The 23,524-nt window shown below is 41.3% G+C and overlaps 1 protein-coding gene across 4 annotated transcripts in view; it reads left to right on the forward strand.

The window, feature by feature from the left end:
• The first annotated feature begins 4,183 nt into the window (after nt 1-4,183).
• The window catches only part of LOC122559831 (host cell factor 2-like), an 83,177-nt gene continuing 63,836 nt past the window's right edge, over nt 4,184-23,524 (forward strand). For 2 of the 4 annotated variants that reach the window (XM_043709926.1, XM_043709923.1), the window contains exons 1-4: nt 4,185-4,410; nt 14,079-14,227; nt 14,771-14,931; nt 17,441-17,643. In XM_043709926.1, coding sequence (XP_043565861.1) covers nt 4,251-4,410; nt 14,079-14,227; nt 14,771-14,931; nt 17,441-17,643 — 673 coding nt within the window. In that variant the 5' untranslated portion in view covers nt 4,185-4,250. Of the gene's footprint in view, nt 4,411-14,078; nt 14,228-14,770; nt 14,932-17,440; nt 17,644-23,524 lie in introns of all 4 variants that reach the window. The other 2 variants (XM_043709924.1, XM_043709922.1) reach the window with 2 other exon arrangements.

Below are 23,524 nucleotides of genomic sequence, written 5' to 3' on the forward strand. Positions count from 1 at the left end.
CCCACAGTGTCCAGGAATGTTCAGGCCAGGTGGACTAGCCATGGGAAATGCAGGGCTACAGGAATTGATTGGGGGCATGCTTATGGTGTATTGGCTTTCATTAGCAGGGAGATTGAATTTAAGAGCTGCGAGATCATGCTGCAGCACTTTAAAACCCTAATTAGACCACTCTTGGAATATTGTGTTCAGTTTTCATTGCCTTGTTATTGGAAGGATGTGGAATCTTGAGAAAGCATGCAGAGGAGGATGCTGCCTGGACTAGAGGGTATATCTTATGAAGAAAGGATAAGGGAGCTAGGGCTTTTCTCCTTGGAGCAAAGAAGGATGAGAGGTGATTTGATAGAGGTATATAAGATAATGAGAGGCATAGATAGAGTGGATAGCCAGAGACTTTTTCCCAGGGCAGAAATGGCTATCACAAGGGGTCATAATTTTAAGATGATTGGAGGAAGGTTTAGGGGAGATGTCAGAGGTAGATTCTTTACACAGAGAGTGGTGGGTGCATGGAATGCACTGCCAGCAGTGGTAGTAAAGTCAGATACATCAGGGACATTTAAGCAACTCTTGAATAGGCACATGAATGATAGTAAAATGTAGGGTATATAGGTTAGTTTGATCATAGAGTAGGATAAAAATCAGCACAACATTGAGGGCCAAAGGGCCTGTACTGTGCTGTACTGTTCCACATTCTACGTTCTATGCTTGGCATTATTGGTAAATGGTAACTTCCTTTTAGCTTCCAGAGTGATAGATCTGCAAAGGTATTAGTTATGGCACAAACAGAACTGGCAAGTAAAAATATCAAAGATGGCATTTATAAACACAAGGATAACTTCGTTTGTAAGTTGAGTCACGTTTGTGTGCAAATTGGAACTTCTAAATGATTTAATACATGTACATTTGAATTGCTGAGAAAATACACAGATGTATTTGATCTTTGCCACATCAGAAATTACTTATGACCTTGTAAAGCCTCAGAGAGGTTTGCTTGATTTGGTATTTATGTTGGTTGACTTTCATAACTTATCAGTTAAGATTTCTGTTTGTACTGTAAATACAAAATTAGTTCCATATCAGGTGGAAGTATAAAACAGAGCCCTTAGATAGAACACAAAATTGCAAATGCACAGCATATAGGTCACAGATAGACATTGAATGCCTAAAGTACAAAGATTAGGAGACAGATACGCAATTGGATGCCTGAAAATGAACTGACAGGACATAATGTATGACTCAGTGGCATACAATGTGAAATTTGACATGTTGCAAACAGGAAATGTATGCAGTGCAGTAGATAGAAATAGATAAATTGATGCATTACATTTACTATATTGCTAGCAAATCCCCATAGCACAGTTCCTGTAAGCTAGATCATGCATTACTTTACAGGAATAGGAACATTATAGGGTGGCACGGTGGCTCAGTGGTTAGCACTGCTGCGTCACAGCACCAGGGTCCCAGGTTCAATTCCAGTCTTGGGCAACTGTCCGTGTGGAGTTAGACACATTCTCCCTGTGTCTGTGTGGGTTTGCTCCTGTTTCCTCCCACAGTCACAAAGATGTGCAGGTCAGGTGAATTGGCCATGTTAAATTGCCCATAGTGCTAGGTGCATTAGTCAGAAGAAAATGGGTCTGGGTGGGTTGCTCTTCGGAGGGTCAGTGTGGACTGGTTGGGCCGAAGGGCCTGTTTCCACACTGTAGGGAGTCTAATCTATACCATTTTGTATATTGCTCCTAAGGTGTAAGTAGAGTCATAGAGATGTACAGCACAGAATTAGACACTTCGGTCCAACTTATCCATGCCGACCAGATATCCTAAATTAATCTAGTCCCATTTGGCCAATATTCCTCTAAAGCCTTCCTATACATATACCTATCCAAATGCCTTTTAAATATTATAATTGTACCAGCCTCCACCACTTCGTCTTGCAGATCATTCCATACATGCACCACCCTCTGTGTGAAAAAGTTGTCCCTTCAAAATTTTTCCCCTTTTACCCTAAACCTATGGCCTCTGGTTCTGGACTCCCCACCCCAGGGGAAAAAAAACTTTGTCTATTTACCCTCTCCATGCCCCTCATGATTTTATAATCTTTTATAAGGTCACCCCTCAGCCTCAGATGCTCCAGGGAAAATAGCCCCAGCCTATTTAGTCTCTCCCTCTAGCTCAAACCACCCTCCCCCCTCAAACCTGGCAACATCATTGAAAATCTTTTCTGAACCCATTCAAGTTTCACATGATGTGGAGGAGCCGTTGGGAGTATACTTCACAACCACCTGATGAAGGAGCAGTGCTTCAAAAGCTTTAAATAAATCTTTTGGATGTAGGTTTGCTCGCTGAGCTGAAAGGTTTATTTCCAGATGTTTCATTACCCTACTAGGTAACATCTTCAGTGGGCCTCAGGTGAAGCAATGCTGAAAATTCCTGCTTTCTATTTATATGTTTGGGTTTCTTTGGGTTGGTGATGTCATTTCCGGTGGTGATGTTATTTCCTGTGGTGAAGTCACTTCCTGTTCCTTTTCTCAGGGGATGGTAGATGGGATCTAACTCGATATGTTTGTTGATAGAGTTCCAGTTGGAATACCATGCTTCTATGAATTCTCATGTGGTCTTTGTTTGGCTTATCCTAGGATGGATGTGTTTTCCCAGTCAAAGTGGTGTCCTTCCTTAACTGTATGTAGAGATGTACAGAGGTGCTCCAGTTTCCTCCCACAATCCAAAGATGTGCATGTTAGATGAATTGGCCATGCTAAATTGCCCATAGTGTTCAGGGATGTGTAGGTTGGGTGCATTAGTCAGGGTTAAATATAGGGTAGGAGAATGGATCTGGCTGGGTTACTCTTCAGAGGGCTGGTGTGGACTTGTTGGGCTGAAGGGCCTGTGTCCACACTGTAGGAATTCTAATTCTAAAAGTGTGACACTCCCTTTTCACAGCATTAAAGTGTCAGTTTTGATTTTGTGCTGAAATCGTAAAGCAGAATTAGGACATGGATCCTTCTGATTTAGTGCAATAATGCTATCAGCAGAGTTAAGGCTAATGTCCAATGTCCATTTACTAAATAGCAACCAAAACTACTGTCTTGATAATATACAGGGTGGTCTGCATCGATGTTTTCCTTTGACTTCTTGGAATGTGGAATTTAGAAGGTTAAATAAATGGTCAGACAATCCTAGTTGTCATGTCGGGAAAGACAACGTGAAAACAATTTTGCTATGATGTCACAAGTTGCACATCACCTGGGTATAAATACTATAGTTTGGGTAGAGTTAGAACACTCTTGAAGGAAACACTATAGGATATAGTGACTACCTGAAAGAGACATAGAGCACAAGAACATGAATACTCGAAGAAAGATAGCTCAGTCTTTACGTAATGTAATTATGTCAGAGCTTCATATCAGATTAGCATTTACAGCAGTATTTAGTATAAAGTAAAACAAAGTGTTACTTTGAAGGTAAGCCTGAAGGCAGTAACAAAGAGAGATTGCTGGAGAAACTCAGTAGGTCTGGAAGCATCTATGGACAGAAACCAGAGTTAATGTTTTGGGTTCTTCTTCAGTTTCGCCTTTTTTTGTTTCAGATCTTCAGCATCTGCAGTTCGTTGTTTTATTTTAGAATGAAGATAGCCCTTGATTGCCTTCCCTTCCATCAGTCTGTTTCAAACTGAAGACGTGTAGTTTGGTAATAAAAAAAACACAGGCCAAAGGACTAATATGATGTGGAGGAGCCGGTGTTGGACTCGTTGGACACAGTTAAAAACCACACAACACCAGGTTATAGTCCAACAGGTTTATTTGGAAGCAATAGCTTTTGGAGCGCTGCTCCTTCTTCAGGTAGTTGTGGAGCAGGACCATATGATCTTAAAATGAACATTAAAATGAGCATGGTCTTCTGGTCCTGTTCCACAATCACCTGATGAAGGAGCAGCGCTTTGTAAGCTAGTGCTTCCAAATAAACCTGTTCGACTATAACATGGTGTTGTGTGATTTTTAACAGAAGACTAATAGTTATTTTAGAAAGCAACATTCAGCTCCTCAAAAGCCTACATGAAGATAAAATACCCTGTGGTTGAGTATAATGGAATGTCTCTCCTTTCGATGTGGGATGGAGGGTGTAATTCATATATTGGCCAGAGGGGGCGCGGTTGGGGGTGGTCGAGGTGCACTCTGGGGCGGAGGAGGTCTAGCCGCGGTGGCCCCTGGTCAGGGGAAGGTCTGGGCCGCGGTGCACTCTGGGCAGGGTGCAGTAAGATGGCGGCTCCCTCTCCCAAATGGAGACGGGTAACCGGAGCCACCGGACCGGTCCCGCGGCCCCGACACGGTCACCGGGTGGTGGCGATCAAAGAGTTGATGATCATATTCGGCGGTGGCAACGAGGGGATCGTGGACGAGCTGCACGTCTACAACACCGGTGGGTGAGAGGACGGTGTTGTGTGGTGAGACAAAAAAAAAGACCCTCCTCGGAGCGGGAGGGAAGGCGCCATTGGTGCCAGTGTCCAAGATGGCGGCGGCTGGCGCCGAGCGGCCCCCTGTTTGAAACAGAACCCCGGCTGTCCCCCGGCGGCCGAAGGGTCCCCGGGAGGGTGGGAGCGCAGAGGCTTAGAGCTCGGGCCGTGCCTCGCCCTTTATTGCGGTCCCCGGCCGGTGACAGCGCGGAGGGCGGCTGGTTTACCGCCTGGGAAGTGATGGTGGATAGATCCGGGGAGGAGCGGGGTTGGGGGGGGAAGCGGTCTCGGTGAGGGGAGGGGTGAGGATACAAGAGATTGAGGGGTGAGAGGGTGTCGACCCTATTCTTGGGTGAGGTGACCCCCCCCCCCCCCGTTAACTGTCACAGGCACCCCAGGGTGGGGGTGTAGGGAGGGAGGCGGTACAGGACAAGGCGGAGGAGCCAGCGCCACTATGGCCGCCCAAATCTCTTTCCTTTATTGTTGTCATTTTAATAACATGCTGTTACCCACAGCAGCCCGGCTGTGTCTTTTATATATATATACTGGGGGGGGGGATTTTTTTTGTTGTTGACAGTGGGAGGGACTTTGTTCCGGGGTTCGGTTCATTTAGAGGCGGAGCTCCGACTCCACTCGAGACCGAGCGCCTGTCTTTGTTTACACCGGGGCTGGGCTGAGCCCTGGATCTCTCACCCTCACCATTCCAGCGCCCCGGAGAGCTGAATGCACCCACCGCTAGATTAGAAACACAACGGGAGGTTGCCACTTCTCCCACCCACCGCCCCGCAATTCAATGCCCTCTTACAAGCTTTGAGACATGAAAGGCGAACATTGAAAATCCCTGATGAAGGAGCGTCGCTCCGAAAGCTAGTGTGCTTCCAATTAAACCTGTTGGACTATAACCTGGTGTTGTGTGATTTTTAACGTTGGTCCTGGTCCTTTAAGTTGCTCCTTTAAAACCTCCAGCCTTTTTGGTCACCCGAGAATGTGTTTACCTGTACGTGACTCCATGTCAAATTTTGTGTGATTGTCGTTCATGTGAAACGGCTTTGAGATGTTATCTTGTTCAGGGCAGTATGGGAATGCAAGTAGGAACAAATTACTGCAGATACTGGAATCCATTCTGACAGCAACAAATGCTGGGGATCACAGCGGGTCAGAAAGTATCCACGGCGAGAAAGCAAGTTAACGTTTCGAGTCTAGTTGAAGAGGCTCGAAACGTTAGCTTACTATCACTCCGTGGATGCTTTCTGACCCGCTGTGATCTCCAACATTTGTTTTCAATCGCAATGCAATTATTTAAAAATTATGCAAGCTTCTGTTGTAGCAATTTGATTATGTTTGGGCAAGAAGTGAGACATTTTAAAGACTGAATACCTTAGTATTAGTGTAATGGAGGATGCACCATATTGTTCATCCTTTTCACTCGTTCCTTGTTTACATTTTTTGACGTGTCTTCAGATTTGCTGCTGGAAGCTAGCCCAGGAGCTGACATTTTGTGCAGGGCTCCCCCTGCTGTGAATCTCTCCATGAATGAGAATTGCTGTTCATGACCCGCTCCAATCCCGACGTTACTGAGGTTGAAATTTCTTATTATCGCACCAAGATGGGTTCTTGCTGAAGCCCTCTACTTTGTCACTTAACCTACTGCGAATACTCTTGCAAGGATGCGTTCCTCGAAGAAGCTCTCTTCCTCTCTCTGCATCTGCTCCTTGGATGCTGCCTGACCTGCTGCACTTTTCCAGCAACACATTTTTCAGCTCTGATCTCCAGCATCTGCAGTCCTCACTTTCTCCTAGTTGATTATAACCTACTGCGAACCCTCTTGCAAGGATGCCTTCCTTGAAGCTCTCTTCCTCCCTCTACACCTCCTTACCTTTTACCTTAGCCTGCTTGGCACACCTTCCTCATTCCTGAAGAAGGGCTTATGCCCGATACGTCGATTCTCCTGCTCCTTGGATGCTGCCTGACCTGCTGCGCTTTTCCAGCAACACATTTTTCAGCTTTGTCACTTAACTGCCAGTTTCAAAGCAGAACACGCATTGAAAAATGGCAATACGGCAGCATTAGGGTTACAAAAACTGAAGATCCTGCAATAGTAGATCAGTATTGAGATTAAAAGTTAATACTGACTGATCTGTGGCGCGAATTGTCGTCGTTTGAGTTGCAGGATCTTTTTTTCAAAGTACTGACGTAATTTTTTAACATTTAATTTGAACATACTCCCTTTTACGTCCTGGATTGCCACCTCATACAAATTTAGTATCAGCCTAAGCATGTCGCGATAAATTATAACATTTAATAGTATGTTGATTGTTTACAAATACAGTTAATATTAAACTTAAATGAAGTACTCCGTACTGAATTTTTGTGTCTTATGAATACTTGATTGCTTTTGAAACATTTCATTTGGAGATTTTAAAAAAATGTATACATACATTAGAATTTGCACTATTTTCTCAGTTTGTTATAGTTAAGAAAAAAGTTTATAGTCCAATAAGTTTATTTGGAAGTACAAGTTTTCGGATTGCTGCTCCTTTGTCAAGTCACTAGCTGTGATTTTTAACTTTATCCACCCCAGTCCAACATGGACACCTTCACATCTTGATCTGGTTGGGGGGGATGGGGTAGGGCATTTAACCATTTGAGCTTGTCCATTCAGTGAGCTGATTTGTTGCACAACTTGACATACCTGTTTTTTGCTTCATACCTTTAGGTGATAAAGAATCTGTGGATGTTACATTTAAATATTTTTTTAAAAACCTAATGTTAATTGCCATTTTCAGAAGACAGTCCCAGCTTGCTGTCACCTTTTGCATTAATTCCTAAAGGCCTTGTCACTGATATTTAGACTGCTCCCAGGTTCAGGACTCTAAGTCAATGGAAGTAGTTTCATGCAATCTGCTCTATCTGTTCAATTTAATACCTTTAAATTATTGATCAAATCTTCTCTGAGCTTTCTAAATTTCAGAGAGTGTAATTCTCCTTTTTGTATTCTCTCCTTGGATTTGAAGGATTCTCATTGCTTTGACAGATGCACATTCAGCAAATAAGGGTGAAAATACTAATTTGATGTCATCTTGTGTGACATTAAACAATGTCTCTGAAAAAGAGTCATACTGGGCTTAAAATATTAACTGCTTCTCTGTCCATAGATGCTGCCAGACCTGCTGAGATTTTCCAACATTGTCATTGTTTTAGACAAAATCTTCATTTGTGTAACTGATTGCAGATTGTGCACATGAGGGTCAGTTGTGGCAGTGGCTTTGATCTTTGAGACAACTCAACACTCTTTCTGAAATCTGTGAGTGAGCCCACTAAATGCTGCTCTTGTTTTTGCCAAGCAATAATTTATCATCGTGGAGAATCTCCTAAGATAGCAAAATCTCTACTGAATAGTGCTGTGTTTTGTTGACTGTAGGGTTTGGATTACATGGTGGGGGTCGCCAATCCAATATCCTTGTAGTTTAAACCTTAAGAATTATGTTGGCAAGCCTCTGAACTCCCACCAAGCTTATCATCACCTTCCAGAGGCATTGACTTGATTCTATGAAAATCCCTGGCATCCTGCTTATGTGAGCCTAGTGATTGCAAACTGGAAAGCATTACAAATGAGCCAAAACCTCTCCACTGCCTTTGCATATAGATGAATTGCTGGTAGTTAATTAGGTGTGTTGTGGGCTCGACACTGACCAGGAACTGTACTGTTCTAATTTAAATGCATTGAGTAACACTGAATATGTTAGGATGCACATGCCTGTGCTACTGAAATAAAAAAGATAAATATGACTCAAGCATCCTTAATTTTTTATGAAACCAGACCTCAACAGAATCAAGATTCAGAACCCATTTCTGACTGGTATTTTGCTTTGTGCTTGGAAGTGCAGGATAAAATGGGGCTGAATCAGCATGGTTTCATTAAATGGAGGTTATGCCTGACACATCTGATGGAACTCTTTGAGGAGGTAATGAGCAAGTTAGACAAAAGGAGGCCAGTGGACATGATCTATTTGGATTTCCAGGAGGCCTTGAACAAAGTGCCACACAGGAGGCTGATAAATAAGAGCCTGTGATATTAAGAACAAAGTGCTAACATGGATGAAGATTGGCAGGAGGCAGAGTTTGGGGATAAAGGGGTCTTTTTCAGGATGGCAGCTGGTGACTCATGGAGCTCTGCAGGATCAGTGTTAGGACTGCAACTATTTACATTATACGTTAACGATCTGGATTAAGGAACTGAGGGCATTGTTGCTAAATTTGCAGATGACACAAAGGTGAAAGGTAGAGGAAAAAGGGAGGCTGTACTAAAAACTGGACAGTTCTAGGAGAGTAGCAGATGGTACACAATGTGGGAAGTGTGAGGTTTTGGTAGGGAAAATAGAGCCGCATGCCATTTTGTAAAGGAGGATAGGCTTTGGAAATCTGAGGCTCCAAGGCACTTTGGCGTTTAGGATTCTCTCAAAGTTAACGTGCAGGTTCAGTTGGCAGGTGGGAAGGCAGACGCAATGTTAGCATTCATTTTGGGGTGGCAGGGTGGCTCAGGGATAAGGACTGCTGCCTCACAATGCCGGGGACTCAGGTTTGATTTCAGCCTCAAGCGATTCCGTGTGGAGTTTGCACATTCTCCTTGTGTCTGTGTGGGTCTCCGCCGGGTGCTCCGATTTCCTCCCACAGTCCAAAAATGTGCACCTCCGATTTCAATGTCATCTGCAAATTTACTAACTATATCTCCAATGTTTGCATTGAAATCATTTCTATAAATAATGAAAAGTAGTGGACCCAGCACTGATCCTTGTGACACACCACTGGCCACAGGCCTCTCGTCTGAAGAGCAGATTACAACAGGATCTTGATTTGATGGGCCAATGGGCTGAGGAGTGGCAGATGGATTTTAATTTAGATAAATGCGAGATGCTGCATTTTGGAAAGCAAATCTTAGCATGACTTATACACTTAATGGTAAGGTCCTAGGGAGTGTTGCTGAACAAAGAGACCTTGGAGTGCAGGTTCATAGCTCCTTGAAAGTGGAGTCGCAGGTAGATATGATAGTGAAGAAGGCGTTTAATGTGCTTTCCTTTATTGGTCAGTGCATTGAGTACAGGAGTTGGAAGGTCATATTGTGGCTGTACAGGACATGAGTTAGGCCACTTTTGGAATATCGTGTGCAATTCTGGTCTCCTTCCTTTTGGAAGGATGTTGTGAAACTTGAAAGATTCAGAAAAGATCTGCAAGGATGTTGCCAGGGTTGGAGGATTTGAGCCAGTGGGAGAGGTTGAATAGGCTGGGGCTGCTTTCCTTGGAGCATTAGAGGCTTAGAGGTTTAGAAAATCATGAAGGGCATAGATAGGATAAATAGACAAGGTCTTTTCCCTGGGATGGGGGAGTCCAGAACTAGACTCCCGTGGCGGCACGGTGGCGCAGTGGTTAGCACTGCTGCCTCACAGCGCCAGAGACCCGGGTTCAATTCCCAACTCAGGCGACTGACTGTGTGGAGTTTGCACATTCTCCCCGTGTCTGCGTGGTTTTGCTCCGGTTTCCTCCCACAGTCACAAAGATGTGCGGGTCAGGTGAAATGGCCATGCTAAATTGCCCGTAGTGTTAGGTTAAAGGGGTAAATGTAGGGGTATGGGTGGGTTGTGCTTCGGTGGGTCGGTGTGGACTTGTTGGGCCGAAGGGCCTGTAACCACACTGTAAGTAATCTAATCTAATCTAATCTAGAGGGCATAGGTTTAGGATGAGAGGGGAACCATATATAAAAGAGACCTAAGGGGCAACTTTTTCACATAGAGGGTAGTGCATTTATGGAATGAGCTGCCAGAGGAAGTGGTTGAGGCTGGTACAATTGCAACATTTAAAAGGCATCTGGATGGGTATATGAATAGGAAGGGTGTAGAGGGACATGGGCCAAGTTAGGATATCTGGTCGGCATGGACAAGTTAGACCCAAGGGTCTGTTTCTGTGCTGTACATCTCTATGACTCTGTGCTGAAAAGATGGGTTGGCCATGTTAAATTACCCATAGTGTTCAGGGTTGTATAGGTTAGGTGTGTTAGCCATGGGCAAGGCAGAGATAGGGTAGTGGGAATGAGCCTGGGTGAGATGCTCTGTGGAGGCTTGGTGTGTACTGGTTAGGCTGAATGGCCTGTATCCATAAAAAATTTGAGAAGCCTCGAATACAAGAGCATGGATATACTGCTGAGGCTGTATAAGGTTCTGGTCAGACTGAATTTTGAATATTGTGACCAGTTTAGCCTGCTGTCTAAGGAAGGGTGCGCTGGCCTTGGAGGAGGTTCAGAGGAGATGCACAAGAATGATTCTGGAAATGAGGGGCTTGTCATATGAAGAGTAGTTATGGACTATGGGTCTGAATTTGCTGCAGTTTAGAAGGATGAAAGGATCTGTCATTGAAACTTAGAAGTCTGAGAGACCTGGACACCTTGGACGTGGAGAAAATGTTTCCACCAGTAAGAGTGACGAGGGCCTCAGGGCACAGACTCAGAGTGAAGGGGTGACCCTTTAAAACTGAGATGAGGAATTTCTTATGTTGAATTTATGGAGCTCATCGCTGCAGAAGATTGTGGAGGCCAAGTCATTAAATATCTTTAAAATAGAGATAAATACATTATTCTTTAGAAAGGCAATCAACGGTTGCAGGAAAATGGGTTGAGAAACCTATCACCCATGATCAATAGCAGAGCAGACTCAATGCGCCAAATGATCTAATTCTGCTAAAATCAGCTTTAAAAAAGCAATGGAAATGTTTGTGGTTTTAATCTTCCTAACATTCTGGCTGGCCAAATGCTATTTTAGTGAATGATTGAGAGATATGAGAAATTAACACTTCCAAAAATAAGTGTTTGAAGGCATATTTGCTTATTTGATTCAGTTGCTGTGTATTTACATGCAAATGGGAGGAGCATTGTCTGGAGAAGCACTGGTAGGGTTAACTTGTCATCAGTTGGGAGCCATTACAAGGCATTGGAATCAATATGATTAGATTAGATTACTTACAGTGTAGAAACAGGCCCTTCGGCCCAACAAGTCTGCACCGACCGTCCGAAGAGCCACCCACCCAGACCCATTCCCCCACATTGACCCCTTCACCTAACACGACGGGCAATTTAGCATGGCCCATTCACCTGACCTACACATTTTTGGACTGTGGGAGAAAATTGGAGCACCCGGAGGAAACCCACGCAGACACGGAGAATGTGCAAACTCCACATAGTCAGTTGCCCGAGGTGGGAATTGAACCAGAGTCTCTGGCGCTGTGAGGCAGCAGTGCGAACACTGTGCCACACAGTGGTAGTGTCCAGACTCCAAGGCCAGAAGATCTGTATTCCAAGATCCCACCTCTCCAGAAGTGGGTTAATGTGTCTAAGCAGGTTGATTAAAAATATCTGTTGGCCATATTCACTAAATGCACTTTGAAGAGCAAATTTTAAAATTATGCCAAGTTTCGTTGATCAGGATTTTAGCTGATCGATACTCTTATTTAGTACTAGTACAGCTGATGGCGATGTTTTGGAGCCAACATAGCATAACTATTAACACTATTGTATAGTGAACTAATCTTCTTATAAGCTGAGGGCTCTAGAATTTAAGACCCGATTCTGCATTATGTAGAACTCTTAGAATAAGAACAGTTCTTTAATATGTGATTTCAGTTTTAAGTTCCAAATGCATTTTGCAGTGTTCACATAAAGTCACAGCAAAACCTAAATTTTGATTTGATGGGGAGTAGAAGTAGTGGAAATTGCCATCTTTGTATGAAAATCATCCTTATTGTAGCGTATCAGTTGGTTTACAACTTGATGACATTTTGAGGGCTGTAGTGTGAATAGCCTGATCATATCACAGCATTTAGCATTCAGCTAAAAAGCTGTGTCACTTGCTGTTGAACCACTGCGAAACTACATACTAAAAATAATTAGAAAAACAGATAGTCAGGCAGAACTCGTGGAAGGAAACCCCACCAGGAGTTCCCTCTCTAATGCTGTTGTGGGGCTACGTATAGCACATAGATTTAAGCAGTTCAAGAAGGCAGCTCACCCCCACCACCAAAGGTTGATTAGGAATTGGCAACTAATGCTGGCCCAGCCACCAACACTCCCGTTAGCCTGGATGAATAAAAGAAAGATACTGACCAGGGTTGAATAGAGGAGAGAATCTCAAACCGATTGGAGTTGATCATCCTGAGCAATCATCTTTTGAAAAATATTTTTATCATGAATCAACAAATCTCACCAACCAGCAAGCTGAAGAAGACTTTTAAAATTTCCAATGAGATTAAATCTCTCAAAAAATGAACATTTTTGTTATGGAGAGTCCACCAAGTTACATCAGAACCAGGCTGTTTTTGTTTTAAACTTTGCATGTTCCAAGTATTATTTGGAAATGAGATTTTGTTTACCAAATAGCATTATTTGTTAAAACACAAAAAGAGTAGTGTATATTATGTATAAAGTGCAAACAAGTCTAAAAGCATATTAGATTTTAAAAATTCCTTTGTGTTGTGAGATTTGCTGGTAAGACCAGTGCTTGTTGTTATCCCCAAGTAGTTGTGGTGGTGGTAGTGGTGTTGATTGCCGCCTTGAACTGCTGGAATCCAGATGGTGTGATTATACCCATAGTGCTGTTAGGAAGCAGCCTGCAGGATTTTGGTCCAGGAACAGTGAAGGAATGGCGATTATAGCTCCATGTCAGGATAGTATTTGGCTTGGTGGGGAATCTGCAGGTTGTGGTCTCACCCTGAGTTTGCTATCTTTCTAGGTAGTAGATGTTACAGCTTTAGAATATGCTTTTGAAAGAGAACATATTGTCCATTAGTGATAGTGAGTAAATATTTACTTTGGTGAATGGGTGATGATCAAGTAGGCTTTTTGTTCTGGTTAATGGTAAACTTCTTACGTTGTTGGAGTTGCATTCATCTAGAAGTCTGGAACTCTTGGGGATATTGAACAGGGTTTGGGGAGATGGAAAGTGAGTTAGTTGCCTCTAACCTGCACATGTAACTACTGCATTTTGACGTCTGGTCAAGTTCAGTTTTTGGTCTATGATAACTGTCAAGATGCTGGTTGTGGGTGATTCAGCAAAGGTAATGCCCTTGAGTATCTTGCAGAAGGTATTCCCTTTTGTTGGAGATGGTCACTTGCTTGAATGTCACTTGCCACTTCTTGGTCCAAACTGATATGTATTACAGGTCTCGCTACATATTGATATGTACTGCTTCAGTATGAGTGTTCTGCAGCAATAGTCTGGAAGTGAAGTGATTGGCCTCATTAACCACACCATATTCTTTTGTCCTAAATATGGTTCCAACCAGTGGAGAACTTCTGCCTTGATTCCCATTGCTCTGAATTTCATATTTCATATTTCATAAAATTTGTACAATTCTTTCTTTTCTGAAGAAAGAGACAAGTTTCTGATTGAAAATATCCCATTGCCTGTTTCAAGCACTAATTACAATTAATATGATGAAAATGTCTATGTTCTTAGAATAATATTAAGCAATGCAATTATATTAATTTGAATTTGAGGTTCATAATGTGAAGTTTGTATGGATTTGTTCCTTAATATGATTTTGTTAATTGAATCCTTTCCTTTTTCTGTTTTCTGTGAATATTTGATTACAGCCACCAACCAGTGGTTTATCCCTGCAGTTAGGGGGGACATCCCACCAGGTTGTGCAGCTTATGGCTTCATCTGCGACGGCACCAGGATCCTGGTATTTGGAGGAATGGTAGAATATGGAAAGTATAGCAATGACCTATATGAATTGCAGGTGAGCAATTGTTCCAACTACTACATTTATTTTGTGATGTTAAAATTTCATCTCAACTCCTCAGAACCTTAATTTCTTCCGTTCAGAGGTCTCTTTGATAAATGGCGTATTATGTTTGCAAATGTAATTTTCTGTTTAAAATTTCAAATTGTAAAACATATTGGAAATTTGATATTTTAAGGTTCTCATCTATATTTTAGAATTCTTCCACCACCTCACCCCTCCCTATCTCTTTGCAAGACCCCTAGATTTCTGTACCACACTAATTCTGGCCTTGTATAATCTCGATTTTAATTGCTCCACCATTGATGGAAAAGCATTCAGGTATTCTTTCCCTAATTCTCTCCACTTCTCTGCTTATCATACTCTCTTTAACATGCTCCTCAAACTCTTTGAACAGGTTTTGGTTATCTGACCAGGTATGTCCATCTGTGATTTTGTTTCATTTTAGTTCTGTAAGGTGCCTTACGTTGCGGTAAAGAACACTATATAAATACGCGTTGTTGTTTACTTGATTGTTAAAATCAGTTATTTTTTTTGTAGGCGAGCAGATGGGAGTGGAAGAAATTAAAACCAAAACCTCCTAAAAATGGTCCACAACCCTGTCCCCGCCTTGGCCACACCTTGTGTCTTGTTGGGAATAAGTGTTATTTATTTGGTGGCCTGGCTAATGACAGTGAAGACCCAAAGAATAATATTCCAAGGTACCCCCTGCTGACTTCTGCTACAAATAGTACTTTATGTTGTAATACTATGATACCTGATGCCGAATGCTGTTGCTGATCATTGGCTATTGCAATATTGACTTTTGCTATGTTCCGTGTGTATTTAAGAGCATTTTCAGCTACCAGTAAATAGGTGATGACTGACATTTTGAGAATTCCACAATTGTTAATTCCTTCTATTGAGCAACTTTTAATTTTCTATTCATTTATAAAGTGGGTGAAATTGATTCTCACTGCCAGGCAATGTTGTAAGTCAAGCAAATGCAGTAGGATTGGAAAGGTGTTTTTCATGAGGCACTTGGAACTAACTGATGCTGTAAAGCAAAGCAAGAAGTAGGATTTTGGATTATATCCATAATAATATGTAAGTAGAATTAGAAAATTAGAGCATTGGAAATGAAGATCATGACTGCAATTGCCTCAATCTATCTCTTTCTGCACTGCTTCCCCTTTTAGCAAAGTATATCCTGTGATGTTTCATAGAAGAGGAAATGGATATTTAAGGGAGAAGTTAAAATAGGTGACTGAATGAAAGGTGAGAAAGTTGGTTGCTGAGAAGGCTCTTTAAGACAGATCCTGATGGGAAGGGTGAGAAAGGTAATTGCAGAGTTTAGGGCCAAGGCGGCTAAATGTATTGCTTCATGTATGCTCCAAACATACAATTTAAAATCAATTCTATGTCTTAAAAAATAGGCAATGTTCTACCAGATACTTCAAAAGCATGTATGAAGGAAACTGAATGCAGTGTGCAAATGGGCTTATGTAAAATATGATTGCCATGAAACTTGTATATTGGCTGTAAATGTAACACAAATACTTTTAAAACTAACATTCTGATGGTGAATTAAATGAGTCTGTTTCATTCTGCATTCACTATTTTCATTCTTATTTGGGAAAAAGTCTGATGAAGGGGATATTATTTAGATATATTAATGTCATTTTTGGAGCCTGAATTTAAAAAAGTAATGGTGCATAGGTATTGGTTACATTTGTGAAGAGTTATCTTTAAACAAAAATAAGGTGGAAGAGTCTTTCCGGGCTCCTTCAGAGAGCAAGTGGCCGCAGACCCTTGTTAGATAAATTTTAAAAAATTATTTATACGGCAGTGGTTTAACATTGAAGTTTGTTAGGTTGTTTTGAGTACACAATAATCGAGGATTGATTTTAGTTTAGAAAACCGTGAGATTGTAAGTTTTAGGGCAGTTTGGAGCAGCTCTGACTGGAATCAGAAGCAACTATGGTTTGTCTCCTAGAAATGAGTTTTTCATAGTAGTTTGAGGGCTAAATTAACCTAACCCATTAGTTTGTCGACCTAAGCTATATTCATGTAAGAGGACTCCAATTTCAAGGGAGGAAACTGGGAAGAATTAGTTATGTAAAAGTTGAAGATTTGATATAAAAGCATAATTTCTCTGGACTTGTTTTGCTGTGAAATGATTGTTTTAGGAAATGGATTGAAGCCTTTGTTTTACTGTGGGTTTTAAGATTTTTCTAAATTGTCTTCAATATCTAAATAGCTTTTGGTTGTTTTTATGTCTTTTATGAAATAAACTTACGTTGTTAAAGAAACTTTTCAGCCTTCTGCAATTATGTTTCAGTGACTGATTTAGTTTTTTTTTGTAATCCATCAAGGCAGACTTCATTCTGGGGTCGAACTTCTCCAGTAGTTCCATTAGCTGGAATCATAACCTTCCCTTTAATCTGTAGCTTGGCTGTAACCTTTGCACCACAACTAACCTTTCTACCTTGTTTGTCAATGCACTTAACCCCCTCTTCATTGGTTTGCAGCTGACCAGTTGTCCAGTCCTTTTCTGACACTGGTTTATTAACTCTTGCATTCATAAAAACAAAAATCAACTGTGCTTCACTTGACTTCCATTAACATACCAACACTGACTAATATTACATTTACATTTAAAACCTCACATCTGTGTACACACCATTAGTAAAAGTCATAAATTCTGTGAAACGAGTCTACATAAGTGATTTTTGTTATAATTGAAGACACATGAACGTGTAATATTGTAAGATAAAAGTATGACTTTGATATGGCAGCTAAATTATGGCTCTGCATCTGGTGAAATTATTCCCTGTGCTCTATCCCATCTTTAATTGAAGAATGCACTTCGGAAAATATGACTAAGTCTGCAAGGAACATCTCCATGTTTTGTGAGAAGAAAATTTGACTGATTGTGCCTTTAACGTTTCAAGAGTGTATGGCTAAGGTACTTTTGTGTCAATTTGAGAGTGCTGAATATTCCATCAAATGTGATTAAGATCGATTAAACTTTCATCAACTTCCGTATCAAACTCCTTTAAAGTTGATTGGGGGTTAAAATGTAGCTTGCTTTATTGTTGCTAGTTGATGGTTGAAGAGTCACCACTGATGAGGTGGACAGCCAATCCATTTTTAAACTTCGGTTGGTTTTCTCAGTCTCCATCTCACATTGTTAAATGTGAACATTTTTTTTGTTTGCTGTATATGAAGGTACTTGAATGACTTGTACACTGTGGAGCTTCGATCTGGATCAGGAGTGGTAGGATGGGACATTCCTGTTACACATGGCACCCCGCCACCTCCAAGAGAATCTCACACTGCTGTTGTTTATAAAGATTCGAAGAAACCAAAGATGATAATTTATGGAGGAATGAGTGGATGTAGACTTGGAGATCTTTGGATATTGGATGTGGGTAAGTACACAAAAAGCTTAAAGTCCACCTAACTGTTTACGGGCTCCAATTGTGTATGGTCCTGGGACATTTTACATGTAAAATGTACTACTGAAAAAATGTTTGTTGTTCAGAAAGTATGTGGTTCATTTTCAAATAGTTATCTATCCTGACAGGTGATATTGGAAAAAATACATGGGAGGGCAGATGAAGAGAGACACTGCTTGTCCTTTTTAATCCTTTCACTTCAAAACTCTTCTTGAATGTTCTTCTCACAGCTGGTATGGTTAGGCAGCAAGAGTGATTTAAGACCAGAGCATCAGGTTCATTAAAAGGAAGAAAATCTAGTTGCTTATGATTTTCAACAGCTAAGTTATGTTTGGGACCCCAGACCAGATCACCATCTTCATGATCTGGTTAAGGACTGATAATCTTTCATTTTTAAAGTGACGGAAAGATTAGATCTCGGGGCAAAAAAAATAAGGCCACAAGATTCCACAGTTTTGAACAAAATAACAGTACTTTACAGTTTTTAGAAAAGTAATACAATTTCTGTTAAATATACAATTATTTCCAACAGCCAGAATTAGCATGTTATAAAGACAAGTAATATATTGTCCCTACAGTGCATTTCAAAGGCAGATTCCCCCACCCCAAGATGAAATACATTTAACAGCACAGATGTTCATCAAATCTTGTTAAACTTCACAAGTGATTATAATTCTTCACTCTTCCTCATCTGGCCATAATTCCTTCTCAAGAGCAACTTTGTCATGGACTGTTCCTGTTCTTGTCAATCATCCTCCTATTCTGGGTTCACACTCTCGTTGGTTCTAAAACTGCGTTCCAGTGCTTATTTACTGAGGCAACTCCAGCTTTTTGCCATTAACTAGCTTCAATGAGCAAAAATCTGCTCTTAGGGTTTTCCCAGACCTTAATTGTATGAAACCAGTGCCGCTTGTGAGCTTTTCAATTCCATTCTCTCAGGTCAACTGAAGTATTAATAGTGGGCGGCACGGTGGCACAGTGGTTAGCACTCACAGCGCCAGAGACCCGGGTTCAATTCCCGCCTCAGGCGACTGACTGTGTGGAGTTTGCACGTTCTCCCCATGTCTGCGTGGGTTTCCTCCCACAGTCCAAAGATGTGCAGGGTCAGGTGAATTGGCCATACTAAATTGCCCGTAGTGTTCGGTAAGGGGTAAATGTAGGGATATGGGTGGGTTCGCTTCGGCGGGTTGGTGTGGACTTGATGGGCCGAAGGGCCTGTTTCCACACTGTAATGTAATCTGTAACACTTGCATTTGTCTTCTGAGCCCTTAATGATTTCCCCCAGAAATGAACCTGTAACCTTTGCTTTCTTTCACTCCCCAGGACTTCATCTGAGTCTTAAATGCTTGCTTCTTTCTGACATTTTCTAATAACACAACCATTTAACTGCTTTTGATTACCCTGCAACACAGCTCTAAGTTAGTACTCCTAACATTGAGTCTGTTCTCTGTCTCACAAGTCAATAACCTGCAGTCCCTGTCTATATTCTTCCAAACAGTTCTTCTGTGACCCCAAAGTGACCTAATAAATACCTTGCAATGAGCCCAATTCTTTTGTAGGACAGAATTGAATGTTGCAACTTCACAACCTCTAGTTCTGTAAATGTTACAGTTTTCACAGCACGCTGGAGGTGGGTTTCATGATACACTACAATATGCAGATGATTGGATATATTATAGAGTCATAGAGATGTACAGCATGGAAACAGACCCTTCAGCCCAACCCATCCATGCCAACCAGATATCCCAACCCAACCTCGTCCCACCTGCCAGCTCCCGGCCCATATCCCTCCAAGCCCTTCCTATTCATACACCCATCCAAATGCCTCTTAAATGTTGCAATTGTACTAGCCTCCACCACATCCTCTGGCAGCTCATTTTCACCCCTCAGCTGGATATCGCATTAGCATTGTTTTAGATGTGCACAAAATGCTGATAGTCTTTACTAATTTTCAACATCTGATGTCTCACCATATTGTGTATTTAGGGCAAACCAAAAAATGCAAGGATATTTATTCAAGCAAGCACCCAATGTTTGCAAGTAACCACATATGGATATATCATTTAGAAAACAATCATGACATGTGGTGGTACGAAGATCGTTTGTTCTTTCCAGATCCTTCAAATTTGGCTGTCCTTACACAAGCACATAATCATAAATTTCATTATTTATGCTTGAACAGTGGGTCACTTCTGTTGTCTTCCTCAGACGAGAGTTGATTCCTTGGTGGCTTATGTTGACGTGACTTGATTTAAGCGAGACACCTGTTTGTCACACTGATATCTGCCTTTTTTGAGTTTAAGACTTCCAGACCTGTTGCTGCTTGTTGATTCTGGAAGGTTTCATGCTCTGTGTTTGTATTTCCATCATAAACGTCCTTCAATGTATATGTATTCTTTGACAGCATACATATCTGAAATGTCAATGTATATCTGCTTTCCTTCCTTGTGCTTCATTTCCAAGTGGTAGCTCTGCAAATGAAGTGACATCATTTGTAACTACTTTTGCAACAGATGGAAATGGTTTGAGAAAGATGCTTTGGAGTGGTTTGTGGTCAACCTCTATTATGTGTTTCCCTCCTGATGTCGTACTGGCTTAAATACTCAAAGCAAAGACAGTAGGCAGGTACTTGTGATCTGTGCACAGAGTCTTTCATTTGGAACACAAATTAGGAACAGAAGTAAACCATTCAGCCCCTCCAGCCTAGCCACTAAAGAATGAATCATTGATCTGATTTATCCGCTCCCCCCTCCTCCAATGCTCAGTAACAGCAATGTATACCTCTACAAGAAGCAGTGCAGAAATTCACTAAAAGTCTTTAGATACCACTTTCCAAACCCATGACCACTGCCACCTAGAAGGACAAGGGCAACAGGTGCATAGGAATGCTGCCATCTGCAAGTTCCCTTCCAAGCCACTCACCATCCTGAGTTGGCATTACATCGCCATTCCTTCAGTGTCACCAAGTCACAATCCTGGAATTTGCTCCCTAATATCATTGTGTGTCTCCTTACATTCCATGCACTGAAGCAGTTCAAAAAGGCAGCTCATCACCACCGTCTCAAAGGCATCTAGGCTTTGGCATGAAATAATCACTTCAACAAAATTTATATTTTGTAAATTAAGCTCTTCTCTACACTAGATAGGCTGGTCATTTTTAATCTTTTCCTTTGACAGTTTCAATTTCACGTCATCACCTTAAGGAACTTGACACAAATATGTAAAACGCAGAACCAGTGTCTGATGCTTCATGTCAATTGATGCTTTCCTAACCATCCCAAAACAATTAATGACTCAAAATGTGACAAGACAAACTTGTTGTAGGATGTGGGATGACTCTTCACAATCTCCTCAGCAATCATCTTTACAGGCCCACTTTTTATTTTCCAATTCATAAGATTCAGTGAGATCTGCAATGCAATACAGTCTGCAACACTCCTCCACCCATCAATTATAGCAAGGTTACTAATCTTATCTGTTCAGATTTCTTGCCCAACTGTATATCAATTTCATAATTCTCCCATCCAGACCAGAAGAATTGCCAATTACCCTCAAATCTTTAAGTATATAGGTCCAGTTTCTAGAAAGTTCAAAGGCATCATGACTTACCCAGCTGTTGATGTCCTGTGACAGGTTTTGATCCAGCTTCCCTGAAAGCTACTCACATAGACAAGACAGGTCTTTTAAGAGTTCTAAATGTATTACTCCCACTCACCTGTAGATGAATGGCAAGCTCTAATAGTCAAACTGCTGTTCCAGATTGCACTAAATTTTCCCAGCTGGAACTTCACACGGGATAATTATTCTTTGTTGGTTTGCATATCTACTGGCTGACCTGCAAAAGACATGCCTCGATCCAAAAACAATCAAAATCCCAGTGACTCTCTTCTAGCACCATGTTTTCACAAAATGTGAGAGCCTTTGTTATTTTAAATTTGATTTGAGCAGTTAAACCATATCACATGTCTATGGCAAACCAAAGCTGTGGAGGTAATTATTTAAGTAGAATAGACCATAATCAGTGAATTTTAAGGTCAGAGGCTTTTCTGTTGCAGAGCTTAAAACTGCCCAGCCTGTTTGGTATAGGGAAAAACTTAACTTACAAGTATAAATTTGATATGTTCTTGGTTTAATTACAATTCTAAGTAGTCATCTCAAAAGTGCTCTCTGACTTTGCCCTGCTGCTGAAGTGATTATTTTATGAAATTAGTCTTAATTAACTTTACAGTAAATACAAATTTAAAATACAAAACCTGCTGTGATTCAGCGTTAGGCAAATATATCATGCCCTTAAAAATGGATGGATGAGATTTCTCAAATTTCCTCTTCATATTCTCTTCTTTGGAATAATGCATGTTTTTGTGGCAATGTTACCCTGTATTTGCACAATAGCTGATTTTAATTGGATGCTGACACTGTATGCACAAGACCAAAAGAAAAATCTTTGCATTGATTTCCTTAAATGTTTTTAAAATATTGTTTTATGGAATTGTGGATATCATTATCTGGTAAACCATTGGAAATCAGCAGAAAGCAGGAAATTGGCAAGCACTTAACACAGACCAGGGTTCAGTGTCTACACTGGAGTTTTGCCAAGTGGGATTGGGGCTTCCGTTGTAGTTGTGAGTGGAAATTTTGGTGTGTGAGCGCTCCACAGGAGCAATGCACCCAACCCTCCTTTTAACCCTGTTCCAAAACACAGTCACATTAGAATCAAAAACATTAACTCTGTTTCTGCCTCCAAAAGTGCTGTCAGACCTGTTGAGTTGCTCCAGAAGTTTTGTTTCTATCCATGGTTTGTTCCCTCCGTTGGCCTCTGTACTGAGCAACATTTTTATCCTCAATGATTTCAATCTTCATTTTGACTCCCTTTTATCCTCTAGTAACCTTCAGTCCTCCTCCTCTGCCCATCTGCCTTTCCTTTTAGCAATACATATAGCCTTATGGATAACTTTGTTATTGGGTTGAGAATATCATTTCAATTTCCCGTCCTTTCTCTACCAATCTAAATTCACCCTTCTACTGGTTCCTTGTACCCTAGCCCTAGAACCTGGATCTCTTTCTAGTTCCTCTCCTGTGTCCTGTTGTGCATCTGATAATTTCTGTTATGTTTTAATCCCTTAAATTCATTGCTGGTAAACCACTGAGCAGCCATTCTCTCTCGCTGGTTTATGTAGTAGCTGACATTGTAACTAAATTTGACACTATGCTTTTTGCTCCTCCACTTTCAAAGCTGTGTCCTCACCCCTTTTGTTTAAAAAAAATCTTGCCATATTTTTGACCATGCAAACTCGTACTCTAGCCCGTCATCTTTTTCTCGCCAAAATGCTTGACTGTATAATTGTTTCCCAATCCACACCTATCTTTTGCGCAGTTCTTTTTGTCTCTCTGAGTAGGTTTTCACCCAAAGTATGGCACGGTCAGCACTCCCAAACAAACTAGCAAATGCCATCCCCAATGAATGACTGGTGCATTGTAAGTCAGCATCTTCCCTAACCTCACTGAGTCTTTGGTATGTTCTAACACCAGTGTCTCTTAACAGTTTTCTCTTGTCCATCACAATGGGACTGGCCTGTTAGGTTCTATTGGTGCCTGTTCAAGGTAAAGAATCTCCAGCACTGTCTTCTCTTCCCACCCCTTCACCATTGTATCCAAAGCACACGCTGTCTCCTAACGTATGAGCATTTCCATGCATGCTGTAACATCAACTCTCTCTCTCAAGCACATGCATTGATTTTTCCATTGACTCAACTCTGTATCTGGCATCCAACCTTGGCTGTGCTCCATTTTGTTTTCCCAGGTAACACTACTAAGATCGAAACCTTCCATTATAAATTAATTATCCTTCATGCTT

The sequence above is a fragment of the Chiloscyllium plagiosum genome, chromosome 19 (genome assembly GCF_004010195.1).
Source record: "Chiloscyllium plagiosum isolate BGI_BamShark_2017 chromosome 19, ASM401019v2, whole genome shotgun sequence".
NCBI lineage: Eukaryota > Metazoa > Chordata > Chondrichthyes > Orectolobiformes > Hemiscylliidae > Chiloscyllium > Chiloscyllium plagiosum.